The 23,305-nt window shown below is 39.3% G+C and overlaps 1 protein-coding gene across 7 annotated transcripts; it reads right to left on the bottom strand.

Annotated features, from left to right (window-relative positions):
* Nucleotides 1–262: 262 nt before the first annotated feature.
* CLIP-190 (Cytoplasmic linker protein 190) lies at nucleotides 263–23,121 on the bottom strand. Of its 7 annotated transcripts, XM_011149907.3 has the most exons (22): nucleotides 22,936–23,121; nucleotides 22,235–22,372; nucleotides 17,377–17,445; nucleotides 14,558–14,710; nucleotides 14,234–14,419; nucleotides 12,223–12,427; nucleotides 11,077–11,299; nucleotides 10,286–10,330; nucleotides 8,861–9,001; nucleotides 8,220–8,384; nucleotides 7,550–7,570; nucleotides 6,248–6,428; nucleotides 5,047–5,715; nucleotides 4,659–4,777; nucleotides 4,263–4,575; nucleotides 4,029–4,180; nucleotides 2,241–3,886; nucleotides 1,995–2,085; nucleotides 1,803–1,830; nucleotides 1,554–1,728; nucleotides 1,288–1,469; nucleotides 263–975 (listed from the first exon to the last, which is right to left on the bottom strand). In XM_011149907.3, the coding sequence occupies exons 2-22, from the start codon at nucleotides 22,344–22,346 to the stop codon at nucleotides 929–931; spliced, it is 4,923 nt and encodes a 1,640-aa protein (XP_011148209.2). In that variant the 5' UTR covers nucleotides 22,347–22,372; nucleotides 22,936–23,121; the 3' UTR covers nucleotides 263–928. The 7 variants fall into 7 exon arrangements, with proteins under 7 accessions (XP_011148209.2, XP_011148211.2, XP_011148212.2 ...); XM_011149909.3 differs by lacking the exon at nucleotides 7,550–7,570; XM_011149910.3 differs by lacking the exon at nucleotides 10,286–10,330.
* Between the last annotated feature and the right edge of the window lie 184 nt (nucleotides 23,122–23,305).

Here is a 23,305-nt window from a genome sequence, read left to right as displayed (position 1 = left end):
AACATTACTTATCAGAAAGCTTATGCTGCTTAAGTAAGAATCATTATTGAAGATCCCACTTTTTTTATAACTATTGCTGAAGATTCAATTTATTTTTATCTACAAAGCATTATTTGCGATTCCTAGGCATATCACATGTTACAACAGTACAATTAATTTAGAAAATATATTGGTTTCGATCCTAAATGTCATAGCGAAAAGCAAGACAATGGCAAGTCATTGTATTTGTAAAAATCGACATTAATCGTTAAACTTTTGAGACATGCTAGTTTTTTTTTTTTTTTCATTACGTATTAGACGAAGACTGTAAAGTGGAAAGCCGAATATATTGCGGTCGAATTAGAAGCGTCGATTAATCGAATAGTCTTATATTGTAAACTGCGCTTTTACTATAGTTGGTATTACAGGAACTATTTTTTTCTTTAAAGCCGCTCGAAATGCGGAGAATAAATATTAGAATTAAATGTTAATTCGAGTATCTAGTATATACACAAAATTATACATAATTCGTCTCGATGTTACAAAACAGGTTAAAGCTGGAAAACAAATGTATGTTCCCTTCAAATGGAATATTAAAAACAATTGAATAGAAAACAATTGTTATCATTATTAAATTATTAAAAAATAAATTAATGTCTAATCTAACTGTAATAAGACAAAATGATATAACAATTATTAAACTTCTTAAATTTTAGTAAAGGACATTTTAATTTATGTGGGAATAACGTCATTTGAAGGGAACATAAATTTTTATAATACATCGGGAAGTTCTATGCCGATGTCCATTCTATGTGGGAAGACTTATTCGAATTCAATTGAGAAATTCACCATACAAAAATATACTCTGTAAAGTCTAACAGATCTCTTTACAGATACGAGATACTTGGCAAGCAATGGATCGTATTGGTTTACGAACAATAATATAACGTTAAAATGTTTCGGTGTCGTCACAATCACGCGTGTCATGTCCAAACACTGCAATCAACAAGAAAAAAAGTATTAGTAGCAATTATTAATAAAATTTTCGAGAAGATAATAGCTGTAAAAAATGAGAATATAAATATAAGACAAATATTTCGATAAAATATAATATCATAATAAAATTTAATTTCGAACAGAATTATATCTTATTCAACTTAAATTTGTAATTATAATGAGATATAAATTGACAAAAGAATGTTAATTTTGACTTCAATTTAACTTGAAAAATTTATATCTTCTATATATTTTTCTAAATATATTTCACTGTTTAGATAATTTAACGATTACATAGATGATGAATCTTACTCTCGCAGTTTTCGCAGTACGGTCGTTCCACCGATTGCTTTTTCGATGATTTCGGCAATTTCTCGGTGCTTTCCGAGAAATCTTGAGCCTGTCGAGGACAGTCCTCCGTTTCGTGCAGATCAAACTGATCGCAAATATCACAGAACATACGAGGCACCGCCATTCGTTTGTCCAAAGTACTTCTGTCAAGCACAAACTCTAACTACTTATTATACTGTAATTTAAGAAAGAAATTATATTTTATAAATATAAAATTTTTGCTGTACCGATTGTAGTCGTCGGCCTCGTTTGTTGGTATTCCCATCTCGAGGACTTCGATTTTACATAGAAGAGTTTCATTCTTACGTTGCATATCGACTATTACAGAGTTCAAAAAGTCTATTTGACTCTTAGCGGTGTCATTTTCTTCCTGTAATTTCGCGATATCTGCATCCTTCGTAACTAGAAGAGATCAGTCGATATTATATCGCCATCGCTTTTTCTTTTTATTATAATAATAATTACGAGTAACGTACCGATATGTTGCCTTATGTCTCCTGTTGCCTAAATACACAGATCAATAATCTTTTATATATAATATGTCTGTATGGAACTATTTTAGTATTTTATGTACTATCGTTGATGAAAATAATAAATCAAGTAATAAATTAAAGATATAATATTGTTAAATTGTTATTTCCATATTAATTTAGAGAGACAGTACTTACATCAAAAGTATTTTTCATATTTTCATGCGTCAGTTTCAACTGATTTGTTGCTTCTATCCATTTTGCAGTAACTTGCTTATTTTCTTTTTCCCTGTAAAATATATGACTGAATAAAATATAAAAAAAAGTCTTCTTTCCCTCCTACCTCTATCTATCTATCTTTCTTTATCTTCTTCGTTCTCCCTCTCTTTGTGTTAAAAACGAAACAATGTTCAGTGCAACGAAGACATCCTACAGCATACTCACAACCGACTTAACTCGTCCAGGAGTCGCGTCTCTTCCACTTTAGCAACATTCAGCTTCTCCATGAGGTTTTGCACGTTCTTGTCTACTTCTTGCTCATTGCACTCCATGGTTTTCGCTAGATCCGCTGACTTCGTCTCTTGTTCCCTCAGCCTTTTCTCCAATGTGTATACCATGCTCTGTAGTTCATTGATCCGCTTATTCGCGCCACTTAACTCGTTCTGCTTCTGCTTGATTTCCTCGTTGCGTAATTGTTGTTCCGCTTTTGCCCTCTCCACTTGTGCATCTTTCAAAACTTTCACCTGTACTCGCAGATCGCCGATAGCGGTTTCCTTTTCATCCCGATCGGCTATCTGCTTGTCAAAAAGATCCTGGGATCGTTGTAGCTGCTCTTCGAGTTCTTTATTTCGCTTGTTCGTTTCTTCATTCTCCTTTTGTCGTACTACTACTTCGGATTCAAATATATTCCGTAGCTTCAGTATCTCTTCTGTTTTTAAAGCGTCTGATTCCTTCATTTCAATTTCCATTTTCGTTAACAGTTTGTCCTTTTTCTGTATTTCTTCCTCCGCATTCGACAACTGCGTCTCCAGTGACTTCATGGAATTTTCTAAAATGACCTTAGTCTTTGTTAGTTCGTTTATTATGCTTTGTTGTTGCGTAAGTGTTTCTTGTGCGTTCTTCAATTCGTCAGCATTACGCATTTGCTCCTCTCGCATGGAGGAGACTGCGGTGTTCAGTTCAGCAATTTGTGTGTGACATTTTTCCACTTCCACTTTCGCCTCCAATAGTCTGTCCGCCTTGTTTTCAATTGTTTCTTCCGCGTTCTTTAACTTGTTCTTCAACTCTTCTATCATGCTGGTCAAGCTGTTTAATGATGAGGTTAAATTCTTATCGCACGCTTCTTTATCGGTAGACAAAGCGTCGTTCATCCTCTGCAACTCTGCCAATTTATTTTCCATGTCATGAAGCTTCGAATCTTTTTCCTGAACTGAATTTAATAATTTTAATGCGTTCTCAGATTCAATATGCATTTTTTCCGTCAGCTCCTCGATTGTCCATCGATTCGCGCTTTGGTCGGCCTCCAACTTGTTCTTCAATTTCTGTAAATTTTTCATCTCATCTCGGGATGTCAATAATTCGGATAACATGCCAGCGATCTCTTTTCGCAGCGAAGATGTCTCTTCTTCATGGGATTTTTGCAGATTTTCGCACTGACTTCGAAGAGCAGTAATTTGTTCTTCGCTGTGCTTTAATTGTTCTAAAAGGCTGGTAACCTCGCGCGATCTGTCCGCCAACTTTTCCTTGGCACATTCACCTTCATCGATCTTCAGCAGCAATTCGTTCTCTTTTTGCTGGAATTCGCGAGTCCTTTCAGCATAGTCGGCGTTTGATTTTTTCGCGTCACTCATTTGCAATTCTAAACTTGACTTTTCCGAACGCAATTGTTCTACTAATGCGGCACTTTTATTCATTTCCAGTTCAATTTTCGATAATTTCTCCTGCGTCAGCTTCAAAGTATTATCCATCTGGAAGACTTTCTCGTGAGCTTCGTCCAATTCTTTCTCCCGTTGTCGCAGATTCTCATTGTACCTCGAGAGTTGTTCCGACGAGTTGGCGGAACTGCTGATTGAACTAGCTGTGTCAGATTCCTATCGGTCAAGATATTTTAACCAATTATTTTGCTCCTATGAGATTAGAATTTAAAATGAAGAATTTAAAATGAAAAGATAAAAGGATAATGTTGAAAGAAAAATTTGCGGAATCAAAAAGCTGAACAATTCTTATACTGACCAGTTTCTCCTTCTGAGACAGAAGTTGCGATATTTTCTCTTCTGCTCTGGCAACTTGCTGATTCAAAGATTGTGCATTGGATTCAAACACGCGAAGCTCGCTCTCCAAATTTGTTTTCGTTTGCTCGGACAGCGTGAGAGCATCTTGTAATTCTAATGAGTACACCAAGGACCGAGTTACATTTAAATGAATGCACAATTTATATCATGAAATATGATTTATGTCTGACTTTACCCGAGGTCTTTTCGAGCAGATGTTTTATCTGCTCATCCTTGCTTATAATAACCGCTTTCAGTTCGGCGATGTCCTTCTCCAACTTGGCAAGCACCAGGACCTTCTGCGCGACGTCCGCATTTATCTCGTCGATGTACTTGATTTTGTCATTAATTTGCGACTCAAAGCGTTTAGTGATTTCTTGTATTTGTACCATAGTAGCGTTACGCAGTTCCGCGAGTTCTTTATCTTTCACTTTTAGTTCCTCACTCAACTTGTTTAGTTGCACGGTAGACTTCTCTTCTGATGCAACCCGACTAGCCAGGTTTTGTTCCTAAAGTGACAACACAAAGAAGATGAAATCGCGAGTGTTACATTCGCACATATACAGGCAGAAAAAGAGAAAGATATACTTACTAGCTTCTGTTTCTCTTGAATAATTCTGGCACTGTCGTTGCTCTTAGATTTGTAATCTTGGATCTGTTTTGAGAGTACATTGTTACTTTCCTCAGCTAGTTTCAGCTTCGTACTTAATTCTGCAAAATGATAAAACTTATAAAGATCTCACATTAAGATCTTATATCCTTAAATCTTAAATCCTTTTAAGAAAGGAGAAATATAAATACTTCATATAAATAAAAGATTAAATAAATATAAGATATCCGTAAATAAAAAATTATATAAATATAAACTATACAGATATAAAATATAAAGAAAACAATTATTTTTTTGTTAACAATTCAATATTATACAAATTCTTTCTCTTCACAATTATCTTATATGATTTTACTTCCATGAAACGAACCTTCCAACTTTCGCAAAGCGTTCTCCAGTTCTTTGCCTTTCTTTTCACACAGTTCCCGTTGAGCAGATAATTCGCTCAACAGTCTCTCGGTTTCGGATGTTTTCTGATTAAGTTGCAACAAGATTTCCTCGATTTTCGAGTCCTTCATATGCAACTGTTGCTTGAACGACTCTGAAAGTTCATGTATACACTTAACGTTCTCGGCCTTTAGGCCCTCCAGAGCACTCCGCTGCTCTAACAGCTTCTTGGTTTCGTTTTCCAGGTCTTCAGTCTTTACCTTTATCAACCGATCTTTCTCCTCGATCGTACGACGGTACTCAGATAATAACGTGTCCTTCTCACTCACGTTCTCTCGCTCGATTCTTTCAATCATCTCCTTTGATTTCCGCAGCTCTTCGCTCAACGAGTTCGTGTTCTTCTCGAATTCCAGTTTCATGTTCTTCAATAGTGTCTCCCTATCTTGCAATCTTTGATTGGCGGCTTCTAGTTCTCTTTTCAGATGAACTTTAAACTCTTTGTGCGTTATGTTGTCTTGTTGTGCTTCATTCAGTACGACTTCCAATTCCCTAATACGTTTTACGCACTCGTCCGCAAAGCTCAATTTCTCTTGCAGTTTTTTCTCGAGGCTGCCTTTTATCTCTTCCAAGCTTTGATTGCGATTCTCCAGATCTAAAAGCATGCTTTGGTTAAGATTGAGTTTCAAAGAAAGAGGTAAATAAAGAAACTTCTTTATCTTTATTAAAGAAAGAAATTATCTTTATTAAAATACTATTGGATTGTGTAGTAAGTAATTTGGAATCCTTTAGATAAAATGAAATAATTGTATTTTTATATTGTTATAATTTTATGAAACAAAATATATACGAAGGATGATAAGAGACCATAGATAAAAATGGAGCATATATTGTTTTATAAAATTATAATGACACAGTACAATCGTCTCATTTCATTTGTGTGTGAAAAATCCGGAAGTACTTATTACATAACACCTGATGTATATAAAATAATTGAAACTTAAATATGAGCTTTTGAAAAGAATTCTGAAACTAGAAGAGTCGATACTTCCTTTCTGCACGCTATTCGTATATTTGTTATTTTATCGTTGTTTGGAAACTGCCTAATTTAATGAAAAAGTCTAGGATATATATTCCGCTTAATAGCGGAAGTAAATCTAGTTCAGTCTGTAACTATATCTAAATACCTTGTAGCTGAGAGTTTTGTAGACTCGTTACGCTACTGATTTCGTTACGAAGCCGAGTCAATTCCTCTTCGGTTTCAAAGAGCTTGATATTGTCACGTTCCAACTGAACGACCCGCTCGCGCTCCTCTGAGAGTTCTTTTTCGAGCTCCTTGATCCTACTTTCATTTACAGTATTTATGACCTAGTGATAAGGGGCAGCAGTTTAGTCGGTGAGTGACGAGGTCGTGTACAATATGTCCGTTTTCAAGCGTTAATGTACAACTAAATAACAAATAGAAATTATAATATTTGCCTTTCTGGTAAAACTCATGTTGCTTAAATGAACTTGTCGATCGATCTAAGCGTGAATCTTGTAACATTAAAACGTCGCGCTTTCAATGATTACAACAATAACGGCATATTAACACTTGAAATCGCACATTAAAGAAATAAGAAGCACACACTGAGATACGCGAAGCCTATAATTGTTTAATCGTACGCATTGTGCGATAATCGGACGTTTAATCGGATAATAAAGCAAGAGAAAAAACAGAAAACAGAAAAAAAGAAATTATATGTGTACCCTTGTAAGAAATATATTATTCAATTTCAACGCTCAAACATGTATACATATTCACATGTATATAAATGATATAACACGTATAAGCGAGTGATAAATAATATGAAATTAATAATCGTGCGACAACAAATGAATAGGAAACAAATTATATTAAATAAAAAGAAATAAAAAAATAAAAAAAAGATATGAAAAATACAATGCGAGAAAATAAATAAATAATAAATAAGTAATAGCAAACGAACGTATCACGCCTACGATGATACCAATATATCCTTGTGTGTATAAAGCATGTAAGGCATACTCTTTTTAATTGCGCAATAGCAAAGCATTTTAAAATTAATATTATTAGCTCAAACGTGTTTCTATATATCGTTTGAGGTTACAGAGCGTGACCAAAACGCGTGATCAAATAATTCTAAGGAAATTTTTACACATTAGTATTCGAGAAATATTCGAATTTCGTTCGTTATCTGCTTTCTTATCTGCTGAGATGAGCAATGAACCGTGGTCGTCTCAGGAAACTGACGACTCGATATGGCGTAATTTAGCGTTAGTGGAGTTTACAGCCGACAAAGTTAATGAACAACGAAGTTAGCGTCCCGCGCGTTTTTGTATACACGTCAGGCGGCTCTCTGATAGAATTGCGACGAAATGCAAAACGACATGGCTAGAGTGATGACTAGACAAGCGGTGCCGAAATACTGCGTCAATCCTTCCACGGGCCCAAACCTTCGGATACTCACACATTGTTCAGATCTCTCTTTCTGAAAATAAACGATAAGTTGGCCAGATTAACCAAGGGAACTAACTACGTTCTCTGCTCTTCCTAAAAATTCCACATTTATTCCATCATTCGATGAAACAAAATTTAAGAGAGTGAGAATAATTTCACCGACGTTATGAGAAAAATCACCGATTTGTCGAAATATTGAGTCGCAAAATATTTTTTGCAGAAAATTACCGAGACAAGATATATAGCCAAGCGCATATATTGTTACCCGCTTACATTACCCGCCACCGTTATTCCCCGTAGACGTATATTCAATTAATTGCGAATTTCACATCGAAAGCATGATACGATATTCGTCGAGTGACTATATCATACGAAATCCTAAGTAGAGGGCTTATAACTAATTTAAGAATATTACAGTTAAAGCGCACATCTTTGGAAAAAAATCAAAGATCATCATTATCATTAAAATTAAACATTTCGATATTATCCACTATTTTATCGAATACTCAGAGACACACGCGTTCCGTGAGATTCTTTGCCGAAAAGACAGATTCCATAAATTTGGAGACAAATATACTTACCGGTCGTTCTCCCCGAGTATATACTTTTATAATGTATCCCCCATTTATTGCGCTTTATCAATGATTATGTGTTGGAATGCGGCACTTATACGTACTCACCTGTATGTCGTCCTTATTCACCGACTCCTCTTCAAAACGAAACAGAAGGTCCTCACATTTCCGCTTCTCCTCTTCCAACTGCACTACCAACGCGTTCTTCTCGCCAAGGAGCTTAGAAACGGTGATCTCCGCTTCGTTAATCGTTTGTTGTACATCTTCACGATACTGGACATCAATAATAAAAATGATGAAAAAGATAAGAACCAAAACACACACACACACAGAGAGAGAGAGAGAGAGAGAGAGAGAGAGAGAGAGAGAGAGAGAGAGAGAGAGAGAGAGAGAGAGAGAGAGAAGAGAGAGAGAGAGAGAGAGAGAGAGAGAGAGAGAGAGAGATCGAAATCGGGACGAGATACCTCGAAATGTCATTGAATTAATTCGTTTATTATTTCGGAATTACACATACATACGCACGCGCGAACAACGCATGTATACGCACAAACGGTCAAGTCGCTTTCATAACATGTGAAATTCTTTGACATTTGAAGTTTCAAAGCTAAAGCTAAAAATCGCTTATAATTTTTCACGTCGATGCTTTATGTTGCCGAATACATGGTGTTTTCAACATATAAACACGAGTTTTCCCTGTTTAAAAGGAAGAAAACAATGTAATTCAATGTGTCACAAAAATATTTACTTGCCTTTTCGTATTCTTGCTTGATCGATAATGCTGATTGTTCCGCCTGATCAGCCTGACTTGCCGCTTTCGTGACCCTCTCGCGCTCCAGATCCCGCTCCTTCCGCAAAAAGTCTATTTCCTGCTGCTTTTCCTTCAAAATCTCCTACAAACACGAGCCAGGTTCTAACTCGAAATTGCGGCAGTGGGATCTTATAGACGAATAATCGAGCGAGTAAAACAATTTTCATTGTACGTTTCTTGCGAAATTAAATGAAAGTAAACTACCGAGCTAAGCGCTTAATTTTGCACTTGGATATTGACAGTTGCGAAAATGATAAAACGAATATGATCAACGCAAGTTGCAGAGCGAGGGGAGAGGGGCGAAAAATTAAGGCATCATCGTAACTAATCAAGATCGAACCCGCCAACTAATTGTTTACTCTGCGCTGTGCTCCAACATTATGCAACAGGTGTCAGTCGCCTCGCGATCGCGTTGTTAATCGTTTGTCGACGAGCTTTTAAACGATGCTGAACAGACACGTAAGACACGTAGAGGCGATACCCTTCGATCGCCTTATAATTATAATAACGCGCGATTAGTAATACAAATCATGTAGTCAATATCACGTTATCATCCGACCAACGAGAGATCAACGAGATTAATCGTCTCGGTGATGCTGCTGGTCGTCGTTTCTTCGCGTATAGATCAGTCCTCGAGAGAGATCCTCGCGATAAATTAATCGAGAGACGTATCGAGGTATGTATTTTTCAAAATGAATAGTAACATTTACGTCGCGTCAAAATCGATAGCTGTTGTTTCGCGCACACAATAGTTGTCACAATAAATGTACGAAACTCTTCGATACTATGAACACGTCATTTACGTCCGATTGTGCGTTAATCATTATTTATGTACATGTAAAAGAAAAGAAGAACGCAAAGCGCTCCGACATGGAACTAATTGAAATATCCATCTAAAGACTACATTAGCGAAGAGATCACAAGGAGAAAGAGAGAAAAAAGGACCTTAGGATTTTATTAACATTATATACACATAAGTCGGCTATATATTACTATAACATTACAAGCTCCTGTGACAATATAAATTATAAAACGACGAATAAATAATAAATAAAATGCAAGTGGCGATTGCGAGAGATCGTGCTCTCGCGCCGCGCTAATTACATCCTTTATTATTATACTAATGTACTATCACACGTCATAATACGCCCGATAAATCTACTAATTTGTAGTTAATCTATATCTGCGCGCGTTCTACGGCAGATTATTTCATACATTTCACAGGGATAATTGCGAATGAGACAGAAAGAGACGGGGGCAAAAGAAGGGGGAAAAATCATGGGAGCTCGTCGATCGGCAGCGATCGCTTAATTGGCTGCGTTAAATGGGGATCAATCGGATGATGTACAAGTCATTATGGTCTCACCTGCAATGAACCTCGTGCAGGTATCGACGTGCGCATGCCAGGCTTCTGGAATGTCGGATGTAATGGATGAAACAAGAAAAAGATAGAAAAGAAAAAGAAAGAAGAAGATAAAACCATGCACAGAGACTTTGCAAAAGTAACCTTTAAAAAAAAAAGAAAAAAAAAAAACTATGAACACGCCAATTGTAGGTAGGATGTGTGTAATCACGCGCGACGTGATAACGTCAATAATTGCACTAATGTGCAATTTAATTGCGTTACAATGTTTATCGCTGATTGGACGGAACGAAACGGGCTGCCTATAAGAAAAGCGGCGAGAGCGATTACTATCAATTTACACAGCGCGATGTTGACCCTCGAGCGACGCACCAAGCGAAAAGGATGAACTTTAGTCCGCACAAGGCTTTATAGGCTTGAAAGGACCGAGTCCGCCTTTTTTTTTTTTAAAAATGTGTAAAAAGCGCTTGAGACATTCTCGCACTTCCTGTACGTTTTTTTCTCGTTGCAACCGTCTTCCCACTTGCCACTTGCCGAAAGGCTAAAGCCGAATCCGCGTCATCTCGACGATCCTCGTCGAGTGAGAAGAGCTCGCTCGAGGGTCAAGTGCTGTTAGTATCAACATTCATAAGAACAACAACAAAATCTACACACAACTAGATAACAACTACCAAACGCGTGGGATCGAGGCGGAGGGCGAACGCTAAGGAAGGGGAGGGAACGCTGCGGTGTTCATATCCGCGTTCCTTGCGCATCCTCTCGGCTCTCCCTTACTTTGGCATGGTGAATCTTACCCTCGCGGTGTTGCCGCCGGTAGTTTTCGCGACGATATTGCTGGAGACGCTCGACGTAAGAGAGGTGAGTGACTCACGCGAGCCGCTTCTCTTCAGGCTGGCATTAAGGGCGGCGCCGGTCGGTTTGTGCACCATGCACGTGGACTGACGTTTATTGGACGGCGACCTGCTGACCTTGTGCACGGGCGCGAACAGGCCATATTTGGGCGAGCACTCGAAGTATCTGGATCAATGGGTGGGTTAATGGCGCGGGTCTCGGCATATTTCTCTCACTATGCTCGTTCTCTTACGGGAACGCGGTCCCCGGGATTGCGAGTCGCGCGAGGCAAGTGCATGTAAACTATACAATATGTCGCGACGCATTTCGAGCGGGGGGCGTCTATCAAGTCGCCGGAGACTTCGGAGCGAACGCGCATATCATGCACGATAGTCATGAGGAGTCGAGACAGAGCGAAGACGTTCTCGAGACGTTCGTGTCGTCGACGAACGAAGAAGATTATCCAAGATCCAAACCGATTCTCTTCCGTTCCGAGGTGAACGCGAAGGTGCGACAAAATCGCGCTTGACGCGCGAATCTGATTCCGCGGACTAACGGTCGCCCGGATTCTTCTGGTTTCGCTTCTTTTGGTACGGACTGGTTAGGATCTCGTTGATAAAGCAAGAAGGTCCTCGATCTATAAGGGCGGCATTTATAGAGGAATTTTATATTTGAGATCGCCTTGAATTCATTTTCGAATGCTGTATGGGACGAAGTTACCGGCTACGAAGCATCTGAAGATCGACTTAAGACGGTCTTAAATATAAGATAAATACCAGCAGGAAAATAGCGGTGTACGACGTAGCGCTTCCGATAAAGACGAATCTAATATCACGAATCAACAATCTCTCGGATTCTCTCGGTCTCGCTCCTTCGGGGATAAATGTTCTCGGCCGAGGGAGAAAGAGGGTCTCTCTCTTCAAACGATCTTTATCTATATGAATCATGCAACGACGCGTCTGGGAACGCGCGATTTCTTTTCTCGCCGACATCGACTAACGGAAAGCGCATGACTGTATCGAATGATCATCGCGGATGTTCGGTGAAACGGCAAAGGACGAGCTTTCCTATAGTCGGAGAGCCGTGTTGGCGATACAGGAGATGCACACCTTTTGTCGTTGACGGAGCCGTCGTTCTTGCCAACTGGCTCGTCCAACTCCACACCGCACCATTCGCCCAGAGCGAATTCCGTGGTGCCCAAATACTTTAGCACGCCGGTTTTACTGCCCTGGCTTGATGAGACTATCACTCGGTCACCTATCTTCAGATCAGTCCTCTGCGATATCGTCGATGACAGGCTAGTTGTGGATGCATCTGCATTTACAGTGTTTAGCGCGGACAATACGATCAGTATGATGACGATTCGTACAAAAAGCCGCATAGCATCACTCTGCGCTACTCTCTCTCTCTCTCTCTCTCTCTCTCTCTCTCTCTCTCTCTCTCTCTCTCTCTCTCTCTCTTCGTGTTTCACACGAAGCGCTACGAAGCTATACGTTACTCCCTGCGCAAGCGTTTCTACTACAGCGACGGTGGTACAACATCGTTCTCCATCCACCTTCGTTAATTAATGCGCTTTGCCGACTAAATTAAATCGGGATCTTCGCGCATCCGCGAACACGTCTCACATTCGAGATCGATCCTCACGAATGTGAGTATCGATCTTATTCAATGTGTTTTTTATTAGTGAATCTGTTATTCGCAGAATTAGTTCGCTATATCTTGACGAACCGAGTCACATGGCAGCTTCGTCTCGGCATTCTACGCATCGTCGGAGCGGGATTGCTGCCGCGTATTGCATGCCGATCTCAGAAAGAAAACTCAATTACTTTGTCGCCACCTTTTGCATCAGATGGTCGCGTGAATTTCTACTTGGGGTTACAGGCAATAAGCGCGTTCACCAAACACTATCGCAATATGTCACACTTGAAATAAATAATCGCCATCGCTACGCTCAGTGCTCGATAAGCATCTAATATACATACAGCAACGTTCGATTGATTAACCCTTATAACCCTTTTACCCCTGCACTTTCCTTATTGAATAATATCGAAGAAATCGAAGGAATTCTGATAAATATATCCCAAAAACGCGTCTCTCTGCTTAACTAGATAAGTCTTGATAAATCATTTTTTGGTATTTATGCATAAAAGGGGCCCCCTCCCCGATTTAATTAATTTTTAAATATGTTGTTGGGGGAGTCTTTCTAAGTTGTTTCATATACATATACATATATAAGGGTCGGACGCAAACTAGCTTCGGAGATAGAGGAAGCTGAGAAACGATGAAAGTAGCAAATATGAAAATTCATTTAAAGTAATGAATCACCGAAGCATGCATACACACAAACACACACACACACACACACACACACACACACACATCGAAGGGAAGGGATGCGGGAGGCCTTCGGCCCCCTCCCCCCCCTCCCTCGTCTGGTCGAACTTGCGTCACGTGGAGAATCGCAAACTCATGTGACACAGAACAATACGACTTTCCATATGAAGCGAGTTTCATTCGTCAAGGGGAAGTGCAGGTGGGGGGCCTGTTTGTTTATGTTTTCAAAATGGCTCTATTGGTTTGTTTATGTTTGAATCTCTTCATATATTTTAGACGTAGAACATTCAGCATTCACTTAGAGATCATCGTACAGTTTTCGAAATGTGAAAAATAATGAAACTACACGAATTTCTATCCTTTCTCAACCTATATCTCCGAAGCTATTTACGTCCGACCCTTATATATATATATGAAACGACTCAGAAAGACTCCCTCAACAACATATTTAAAAATAAATTAAATCGGGGAGGGGGCCCCTTTTATGCCTATAAATACCTTCTTTCTTTCTTTTTTTTTTTTTTTTTTTTTTTTTTACCACAGTAAACAGCGTATTAATCGAATCTTCCTGAATCCGATACTGAAATTAGTGAACATTGAAATGAGCGCATCTGAGAATGAAACTTTTCATTCATTGTCGAAGAGGGGAATAAAAAGAGAGAAGCAAGAGGGTTAAAGAGTAGACCAAGAAACTAAATAAAACTGGTGGATAGCGTATAGCGTGCGTGCAGCGCGCTAATTAACAGATCTACGGACGTGGTGAGTATCTCTTGAGACGATCCTTACTTAGAGACTGCGACATGGACTTGCTGAGAAGGCTTCGGGTGCTGTCCGGCGGTGTGGTCGGGGTTCTCGGCGAGGTGATCGGATCGCTTAGCGGTGTTCTCGTGAGTCTGGTGAGCCTCGAGAAAATGCCTCGCTTCGGCTCACACTGGAAGTATCGACTGCCAGCCACCGAGCCGTCATTCTTTCCTAAAGTTCAAGCTCATGTCTTCACTCGCTCCGAATTATCATCGCGCTCTGGATTACTCTTTGAACGCATCTGCCACAGAACTCTCCCCCGCGGATCATCTAAGAGCCGTCAGGACGGTTCTGAGCTGGGTTTCTTACCAATGGGCTCATCCAGAACAACCCCTGCCCAGTCGCCGGGCGCAAATTTGGTTTCACCAATGTAGGCGATCGTACCAGGTTTCGTGCCGCCAACCCACACTCGGTCTCCTATCTTAAAGCTGTCTGTGTCTTCGGTCAGCACGACGCTAGTATCTGCGCGGGATCGAAGAGAATACACTGTGAGACGTGAGATCGAATCACCATCGGCAATCAAATGTCGTCCGACTGAACGAATTCGTCGCGGAGGCAAGGCAATTTATCTTTCGAACAAATGGCACGCTTAATCACGCGAGAACTCGCGGTTTCGCGACCACACACACATATAATCACCACTCTATAATCTATAATATATCCGCGGATTACGTTATGTTCAACGTACAACGTACACGTTACACGACGCTACTACTGCTACATTCTATCACGAAATACGTGTACATTACCTACCTACGCATGCAATACTACGTTACTGTATATATTACACGTACTACATGTTACAATATTGTGATCGGGGTGCGAAGTGAGAGTATAACGCGCTACCTTAAAACGAATGACAACATCGCGCACAATGTTATGAGCGAACGATGCTCGCGACATCGAAACTGGAGTTGAACTTATCGAGATTTACATTTTGCATATGATCGCCCTACTTAACTCTCACCGTTACCGAGGCGATTTAGTTAGTCTAAGAGATTTGCAGGATTGGGAAAGTTACTTTGTAAAAGTATCTAGTAGAGATGTGCGAATCAAGAATTTTTCTGTCGAATCGAATCGAATCTCATTCTTTTAATTCGAATCGAATCGAATCGAATCATTAAAAAATGTAACATAACTATTAAACATGCACATAATGATGGAAGATTTTAATATGAAAGGGAATATTGATATTGTAATATCATCTTAAAGTAAAATATATGTTTAAATATTTAAAGCAATTTATAATTACTAAGTTATTAATTATAAGTTAAGTTAATTACAAAAGTTAAGGGTTCAAACATACAGGCCCAGATGGCCTATTTTGTAGCTGATGTATGCAAACGCTGCAAATATATTTGATTCGTATTCGAATCTTCGATTCGAAATTTTCGAATTATTCGGATTCGAATCATAGGGATTCGGATTCGAATCGAATCACATTACATTAGATTCGATTCGATTCGAATTCGAATAGTTCGCACATCTCTAGTATCTGGTTACAGTTACAGTTTTTTCACTGAAGAAGTAACTAGTTACAATTACAGGTTACTGACCTTCAAAAATACCATGTTATAGTTATTTAGAAAGTAACGAGTCGTTACTTTTTTTACAACAATTGTGCTCTTATTTTATATTTCGTAATTGTATAAATTCCTTCAATTTTATATAAAAGTAGTATGTTGATTATTATATTCCTCATATAATTGTATATAATTTTTATAAATTAGATTTATTAATTTAAATAAGCAATTCATATTTATTCTCTAAAACTATTAATAACAAAGTGAATAAGAAAGTGAATGAATTTGATCTGGATAATAAATACTAAAAATACTAAACGTAATCTTAATATCAAAAGTTAGATTTTTTTATTGACTGATAAAAATATATCGATATTTTTATCGATAAATAAAGACACACTGATATGTTTTCTTAAATTTGCAATTGAAATTCTACTTGCATGAATAATTCTTTTGCCGGCGCATGTTTTGCAGAGAAATGCCCAGTGGTCCTTATTTACAAATTTTTGCTGTAATCTCAATATTTCTGCATACATTGGCCATGACATTTTACAATCCTTTTCTCCGAAAATTAAAATGTTTTATCCATTGCTTGAATTTTTTATTATTTAACTAAAACCACACACACAGCGCACTTCATGCTGAACGCAGGTTATGTTAATAAATAAAGACTGGCGACGCGCGACAGAAATGTCCAATAGGCGTACAATTTTTCCTAAAGAAATACAGGTTGCTTTCGGAGAAAAGATTATTAACGCTATTGCGTCATTTTATCTTTGTTTTACATCTAATGAACGATAAAGATAGATGATGCAATAGCACGTTTTCCAAATGCAGCCTGAATAATGTATGCTTATTAGATATCGCACATCGCACATCGCATTATCGTGCTCAGTAGTCAGAAAGAAATTTAAGTTTGAAAGATACAAAGTAACTATTAAATTGGTTACTAATTATCAAATAAATATAATTAAGTTAAGTTACAGTTACAGTAGATGAAAAAAACGGAACGAAATTAAGTTACAGTTACCAGAAAAAAATAACTAAAACTGTAAGTTGGTTATAAGTAACGAGTTACCCTTCCTAACCCTGAAGATTTGTTTCAGCCTGAAGAAAAATCCGTGTGCAGAGATTGCGAGTCTCAATGAGGAAGAATTTAGACCTGATATACAAAACGTTTCTCGATTCGCGTCTTTCAATAGCGCTATATCAATTAGCAGGCGTGAAGGGTCGCATTACTCTCGAAATTTATCGTCGTTCCTCTTACGATTCGAATCTCGAGTCAAAATTTATTCGATCCTGCTCTCGACCTCAATATATAATCTATATAATCTATATAATGCTAAATTTGTATTCAGTGAAATCTATATCAATCTAATTCGATTGTCTTTAATCTACATATGGAAAATTGTGCATTTTCTGCCGTTTAGAGACGCAGAGTAGGATTTTAGTTTCTATATAAATAAAATATCCATCGACCCTTTACAGATGTCGAACAGTTCAGGTTGAAAATTCTGACCAGATATTCTGACCGATCTGGACGAGGAATTTCACAAGACAAGATCTAAAAGATCACACACGTTGGTTCAATGTTCAAACGCTCACCTGATCCTCTTCGCAGACCAGCCTCGCTTATGTGACGGCCGTGCAATTCCCAGAGGGGTTCCATTTGATCTGCCGTTGTCATGCAAAATAACGCAAATCATAGCGAAAACATACAAACAAACGAAATGAAAAAATTGGAATATGTTTCTGCGTGACAGAATCCTTCGCTACAATCACGAGTGTCTCCCTCGATAATTTTTTAATTTGTACAGTCGGTCAAGTAAGAGCGTGGTCGGGTTAATTTATAAAAAGATTTATTAAATAAAATTTTTAAATAGATATATGCATTGTACTCGACGAGAACAAGGACGCAATTATGTCAATAATGCATCCGGTCACCACCGGAGGCGTCGATAATCGCCTCCGAGGCATCTCCGAGGCATGCTTTTGACGGCCAAATTGACGGCGTATTGTAGCGAAAACTCCAAATAATTGGATTGGCCGTCGCAGTCGCCCGATGCAAAATCCATTGAAAATGGATGTGGGTGTACATTAAGTAGGAGCTTCGTGGAAAACGCACGTACACTTTGAAGCAGTTATCTCGCGAGATAACTCGTCGGATACGCCGTCAATTTGATCGAAAGCATGCCTCGGAGGTAATTATCAACGCCAATTATCGACGCCGGTGGTGACTGGATGGGGACACGTTATTGACATAATTGCATCCTTGTTCTCATCGAGTACAATGCATATATGTATTTAAAAATTTTATTTAATACATTTTTTTTATAAATTAACCCGACCACGCTCTTACTCGACCGACTGTAAGTCATCTCCGTCATCATCTTTCAACGCGACTTCTCTCTTTCAACCGTGCGTCATCATCTCACTTACTTATACGAATGAATTCCTCCTGCGCCACGCTCATAATGAATAAACGTAAATATACATGTCGTCGTGAAAAATATCAAGTTAGTTACAACCGAGTCAATTAGTGATTATTACGGAGCGATTAAAAGGAGCCGCGGACGAGAGAGTCGCCATTTGGTGTGAAACGGATCGGGGCTTGGTTCTGTAATTGCCGTCGCAATAATCGGCAACGGAAGTCGATTACAATCGGCTCAAGACAGAGAGTTATGTAAACGCATCATTAATGGCGTCAGGGTGTGTTCAGATGACAGCGATAAGATCTCAATGATTTCCAACACAATCATGCGACGAGAGACGGACGACTGCTCGCACCTTGTTCAAAACCTAATTAACCAATATGTGTATCGACGCAAATAATGACGGAAATATAAAAAATAAGAAAAAGAAAGACACACACACGCACGCGCACACGCACACGCACACATGTCGCGACTCGTCGCTAATCGCTGTCTCACGTCGTCGGTTATTTTCGCACAGCGAAAAAACTCCGCAAAAGGAATCGCCGCGGTATTGCAAGTTCGGGTATCGCAATTTACGACTTAATTATTTATGGGAATGTGATTAGTAAGCGGAGCGGCGGCGGCGGCGGCGGCGGTGGTGATGATGACGACGACGGCAATCGTAGTAGGTCGATCGCGTAGGTTGGAATTTCTGTTCGATGAGATGAAATCTCAGCGATTACGCGGCCACAACTGCGAGAGGTGCATTGTATGATTTTATCGTGCGGCGCAATCTGCATTAATGCGCCTTCGTTTTACGCACGCGACGTGATCGTTTTTAATAAATAATCGAGTGATCGAATGTTCGAGCGATCAATCTCGCGGTAAGTATTCCATGTTTGCGAAATAGTTAAATAGCGAATATGTGATACGTGTAACAACGGCGGTAACAATAAATGATAATAAAAATGATGATTATATGAGAAATTCTTAAACGCATTTATATAAATCAATCTAATATTATATTTATATATAAATCAATAATTTGATCTAAATTTTGACGAGATGTATGCCGACCAAGTCGAGGAAATCAAGGATTACGAGTTAAAAAAAAATTGACTACAAATCCCCACCGAAGGAATATATGCGTTTCACGTGTCGAAAAACGAGAATCCTTCGTTCCGCGTGATTCGATGTGATTTTCGTCACACACCGCGCAAATTCCGTGCAAGACAAGATGATAAATTCATGATCGCCAAGCCATTACATTGCGGCGCGCTTCAATAATTTCCGACAACAGGACACACTATATTTCTTAATTCAGGCGTGTCAAAGCATGATCAACGACAAAGCGTGTTTCTCGAGAAGCAACGACGCGGCGAACAATCGTGATTTGTGTGCGCGGGCGGCCGCGCGATTAATTATGCGCGTCGGATGTACATATCAGTCACAATATTTTGATCTGACGTCGCTACGCAATCTCTCATGAATCGACGACGTTCCAAATATTTTTCTTGTCGTTCACAGAATCAGCGATCAGCAGCTATATCCGGCGGCAGAATATATGAATCCGCCGTGTTAACGGAGTGTCGAGTGTGATCGGTTTCCGATCACACTCGATATAGTAATGTAATCCGCGCGTGGTTATCGAATACGGGCGTACTAGGTGCTTTCGATTGTGGATATTTCGCACGTAAAGTACAAGGTTAATAGCGTAACTACAGAGATGCACGCGTCATCCGCGCGTTAGCCGCAATAAATCTGCAATTCTCATCTCGCGATGTAACGAGATTATGATGTAATTGACGCTCTCGGGCGCAACCGCGCCGCGAACGCGCGCGGCTCTCTCCTCCATCTTGCCGCTAATTGTTATTTCGCATTAATTAGCGATGCGTTCGGCTTTACGAAGGCTTCGTCTAAGAGGCCCGATCAAACGTCTCGAAAATTATTTAGGAAAGTGAACGTATAGTATTATACCTACAACGACATTGTGTTACTCTCCATGTCATATCTCACCGCTCGCCGTTTTAATATTTACCAGGGATTAATAACAGGTTCTCTATCTTTAGCTTTCCCTCCCTCCTATCCCGCCTCTCGTTCAACGTTCGACTATAAAAAATCGAATGGATGACCTTAAAACCAGCTTCGATGGACACCTTGTATAAACACACGCGCGAAGCGGCCCGAAATGAGCATAAGACTCACTAGTGGTCACCGCTTTTGTAAAACCGCTTATCTCTCCGTATTTGGCCGATGGTGTCACACGGTTACAAAACATCATACCGATTACGTCGATGCAAGCTAAGCGCCGCTAATGCCGCTGCACGAATTTTTTTTACCTGTTTGATAACATTCGCGACGCTAATAAATAGCAAAGAATCAGCTGACCAAAATGCTATGCTGAATGCTAAGCGGCCGAAAAATGAGCATGATAATTTTTGGAATGCGGCTTGTTGCGATCTATTGAGTATCGCAATGCGCGATTGAATTCGCTTCTTTACGATGATCTAAAATCAAAGAACAGAATTTCGCGCGCGAATGTGTGTGCCGGTGTGAATTCACCGGCCTGTGAATAATCATCAGGCCTTGAATCTTCCGATCGTATAGCAAAATTCGAGACGATCGAACGAACGATTGATTGTCCCATTCTAAGAGGACGGTCGTCAAGAGGACGCGAGAAGGTAAAGGACGACAAGCTAAAAACGAGCGAGAGGAGAAAGAGATCAGAGGGAGAAACGAAACGGAATGAAATCGCGGACGCAAGGTAAACAGTGGCTTGCATAATCGCAATGCGTCAGCCGACGAACGCGCACATTGCGCACGATTGTGCACGGACAAGGAAGGCGATGCAACCAATCGCACCGATAAGGCAAGATACATGCCCTGCACATGGCAACATGCTACGTGTACGACTGCCATAAAGATGTATCGAGATTCGAAATAACGATGCATCTTATTTTTAGCTCGTTCGCCCTTTCCGCGCACAAAGTAATACAAAAGTCATAAATGCGATGTTGTAAGTATCGGGCTGGGGAGGAAAAAAAAAACAAGAACATAGAAAGATAACAATAGAGAAACAAAAGAAGAGGAGAATGATAATGTAACAAAGATTTGGGCCTAATGTGGAATATGGAGACGAAATATATGACAATTGAGTCTATTAGGCGTTCAGAAAAATTCAGACAAACTCTCGTAACTTGAATATCGCGATTCTCAGGAGATTTCTCCTTGGGGTCTTTTTTATTCCGGATTATTTAATTATGCCGTATAGGAGACAATGTCCTTAGCTATCTAAACTATTTTCACTTCGATTTAAGTACACAGTACTCTCTCTCTCTTCTCCGGTTGTGAAGTCAGTCAATTATGGATTATTGTAGATTACAGAGAATGCAAAAAGAAAGGTCGATTCTACGTTCTAAATTCTGCAAATTTTTTCAAAAATGTTCGCAAAATGTTCCCTAGACTTGAAAGCTGTACTCTCGGGACACAAGTTCGAGGGGGTGAGTTTCTAGCATTGATCTAAGACAGAGATATTTACCCGATTTCTTTGGCAGCCGATGTGTCGTCGCGAACGGTCGAGGAACGACTCACGCGCGGTGCGCGCATAAATGAGCACCACTCTCGTTCACGATCGCTCGTGACATCGAGCACGCTCGTGGGCGTGCACGATGTTCTCTTATGTGCGTGCAACACTATGTGTGAGACGAATTAATAACGCGTCGTCGTTCTCATGCCTTCGTAGTGTGTATTCAAAGAAAAGGAACGAGCCGCGAATAGTACAACAAATGTACAGTTGCAAAAATTTTGTTGCATTTTCTCCCTCAATGAGAACTCAATGAATGGATATTGAGTATTCTCTTCTTCTGAGATATCTTCCTCTTACAGAAATATTTAATATCAGTACCTAATATCTACAGCGGTATTAAATATGTTATTCATTAGTACAAAAAAGTACAAACTGGGCAAAACACTCTACTCAAAGATATAAAATCTACAGGCGTGCAGAGAATACATGAAAGAAACTGGTATATGCCATCTAAAAGACTCACTGGATACTGGTCTCGGTGAAGAAGGCGGGATTGCAGGTCTAGGTGGCATAGTGGAGCATGGCCTGCCAATTTTTGATGGTAGCCTTAGTCCTGATGGCTTTGGTTCTGTCATGTTCTATATATTCACTGTCACACAACCTTAAACAATAATAACACAGTTAATAAAGATGTAAACAATGTATACGATGATACAATATATAAGATATCATAGCATACAAATATTAGATTAAAGATTAAATTAAAAGAAATTAACACTCACACACACACACACACACACACACACACACACACACACACACACACACACACACACACACACACACACACACACACAAATATGTCAAGCTAATTGCTAATTTTCAAAACTCATGATTCATTTGAAATTTCTTATCTCGCAACATATACTTCTATGAATTTTTATGAATTTACTGTGTATGTTTGTACATTGCGAGCAAATCGTGAGGATAATTCTGCAAATATTTGTAAGTATTTTCATGTCTATCAAGTTGATTTGAATTTCGACAACGTTACTATTCCAAATGATAACGTGAACAGTGTGAATAATTTTAGCAATCTTTGCTAAATTTTGAAAAGTAAGACAAAACGACGAAGTTGACGAGTAGTTAACCTTAAAACTTGCAATAAGTGCTTGCGAGCGCTCGCGCACAAAGAACGAAAGAGAATAATAATTGTAATCTAACCTGCTGAAATATGACGAATGAAGTCTCTAAAAACGATATGATCAATGCATTTCATATGCGACGATCGCAGAAATGCGATACGCGCCGTATCTCGCAGATAAGCACAGCAAAAACTCATGTAACCGCAATCGACGAAACGGATGACAACTGACCGAACAACTGCGTAGTCAGGTTCGCCAATCTGTCAACAAGAATGTTTTTCGAATCTGGGTAAATTCAATTCCTCCACCAGAGGTTCACCAGAGGCCTGTTCTGAAAAACGATTCGGGAATTTTGGTCACAGCAGAAGTGGCCTATTCTCTAATTTCCTAACTGGTTCCTAAGTGAACTTATTCTGTATCTACTTATTTTGGCCGTGTTCCAAAATTCA

This window comes from Harpegnathos saltator, unplaced genomic scaffold, assembly GCF_003227715.2.
Source record: "Harpegnathos saltator strain DR-91 unplaced genomic scaffold, Hsal_v8.6 scaffold160, whole genome shotgun sequence".
In the NCBI taxonomy this organism is placed as follows: domain Eukaryota; kingdom Metazoa; phylum Arthropoda; class Insecta; order Hymenoptera; family Formicidae; genus Harpegnathos; species Harpegnathos saltator.
The sequence above is the reverse complement of the archived record's forward strand: the minus strand, read 5'-3'. Positions and strand labels throughout refer to the sequence as shown.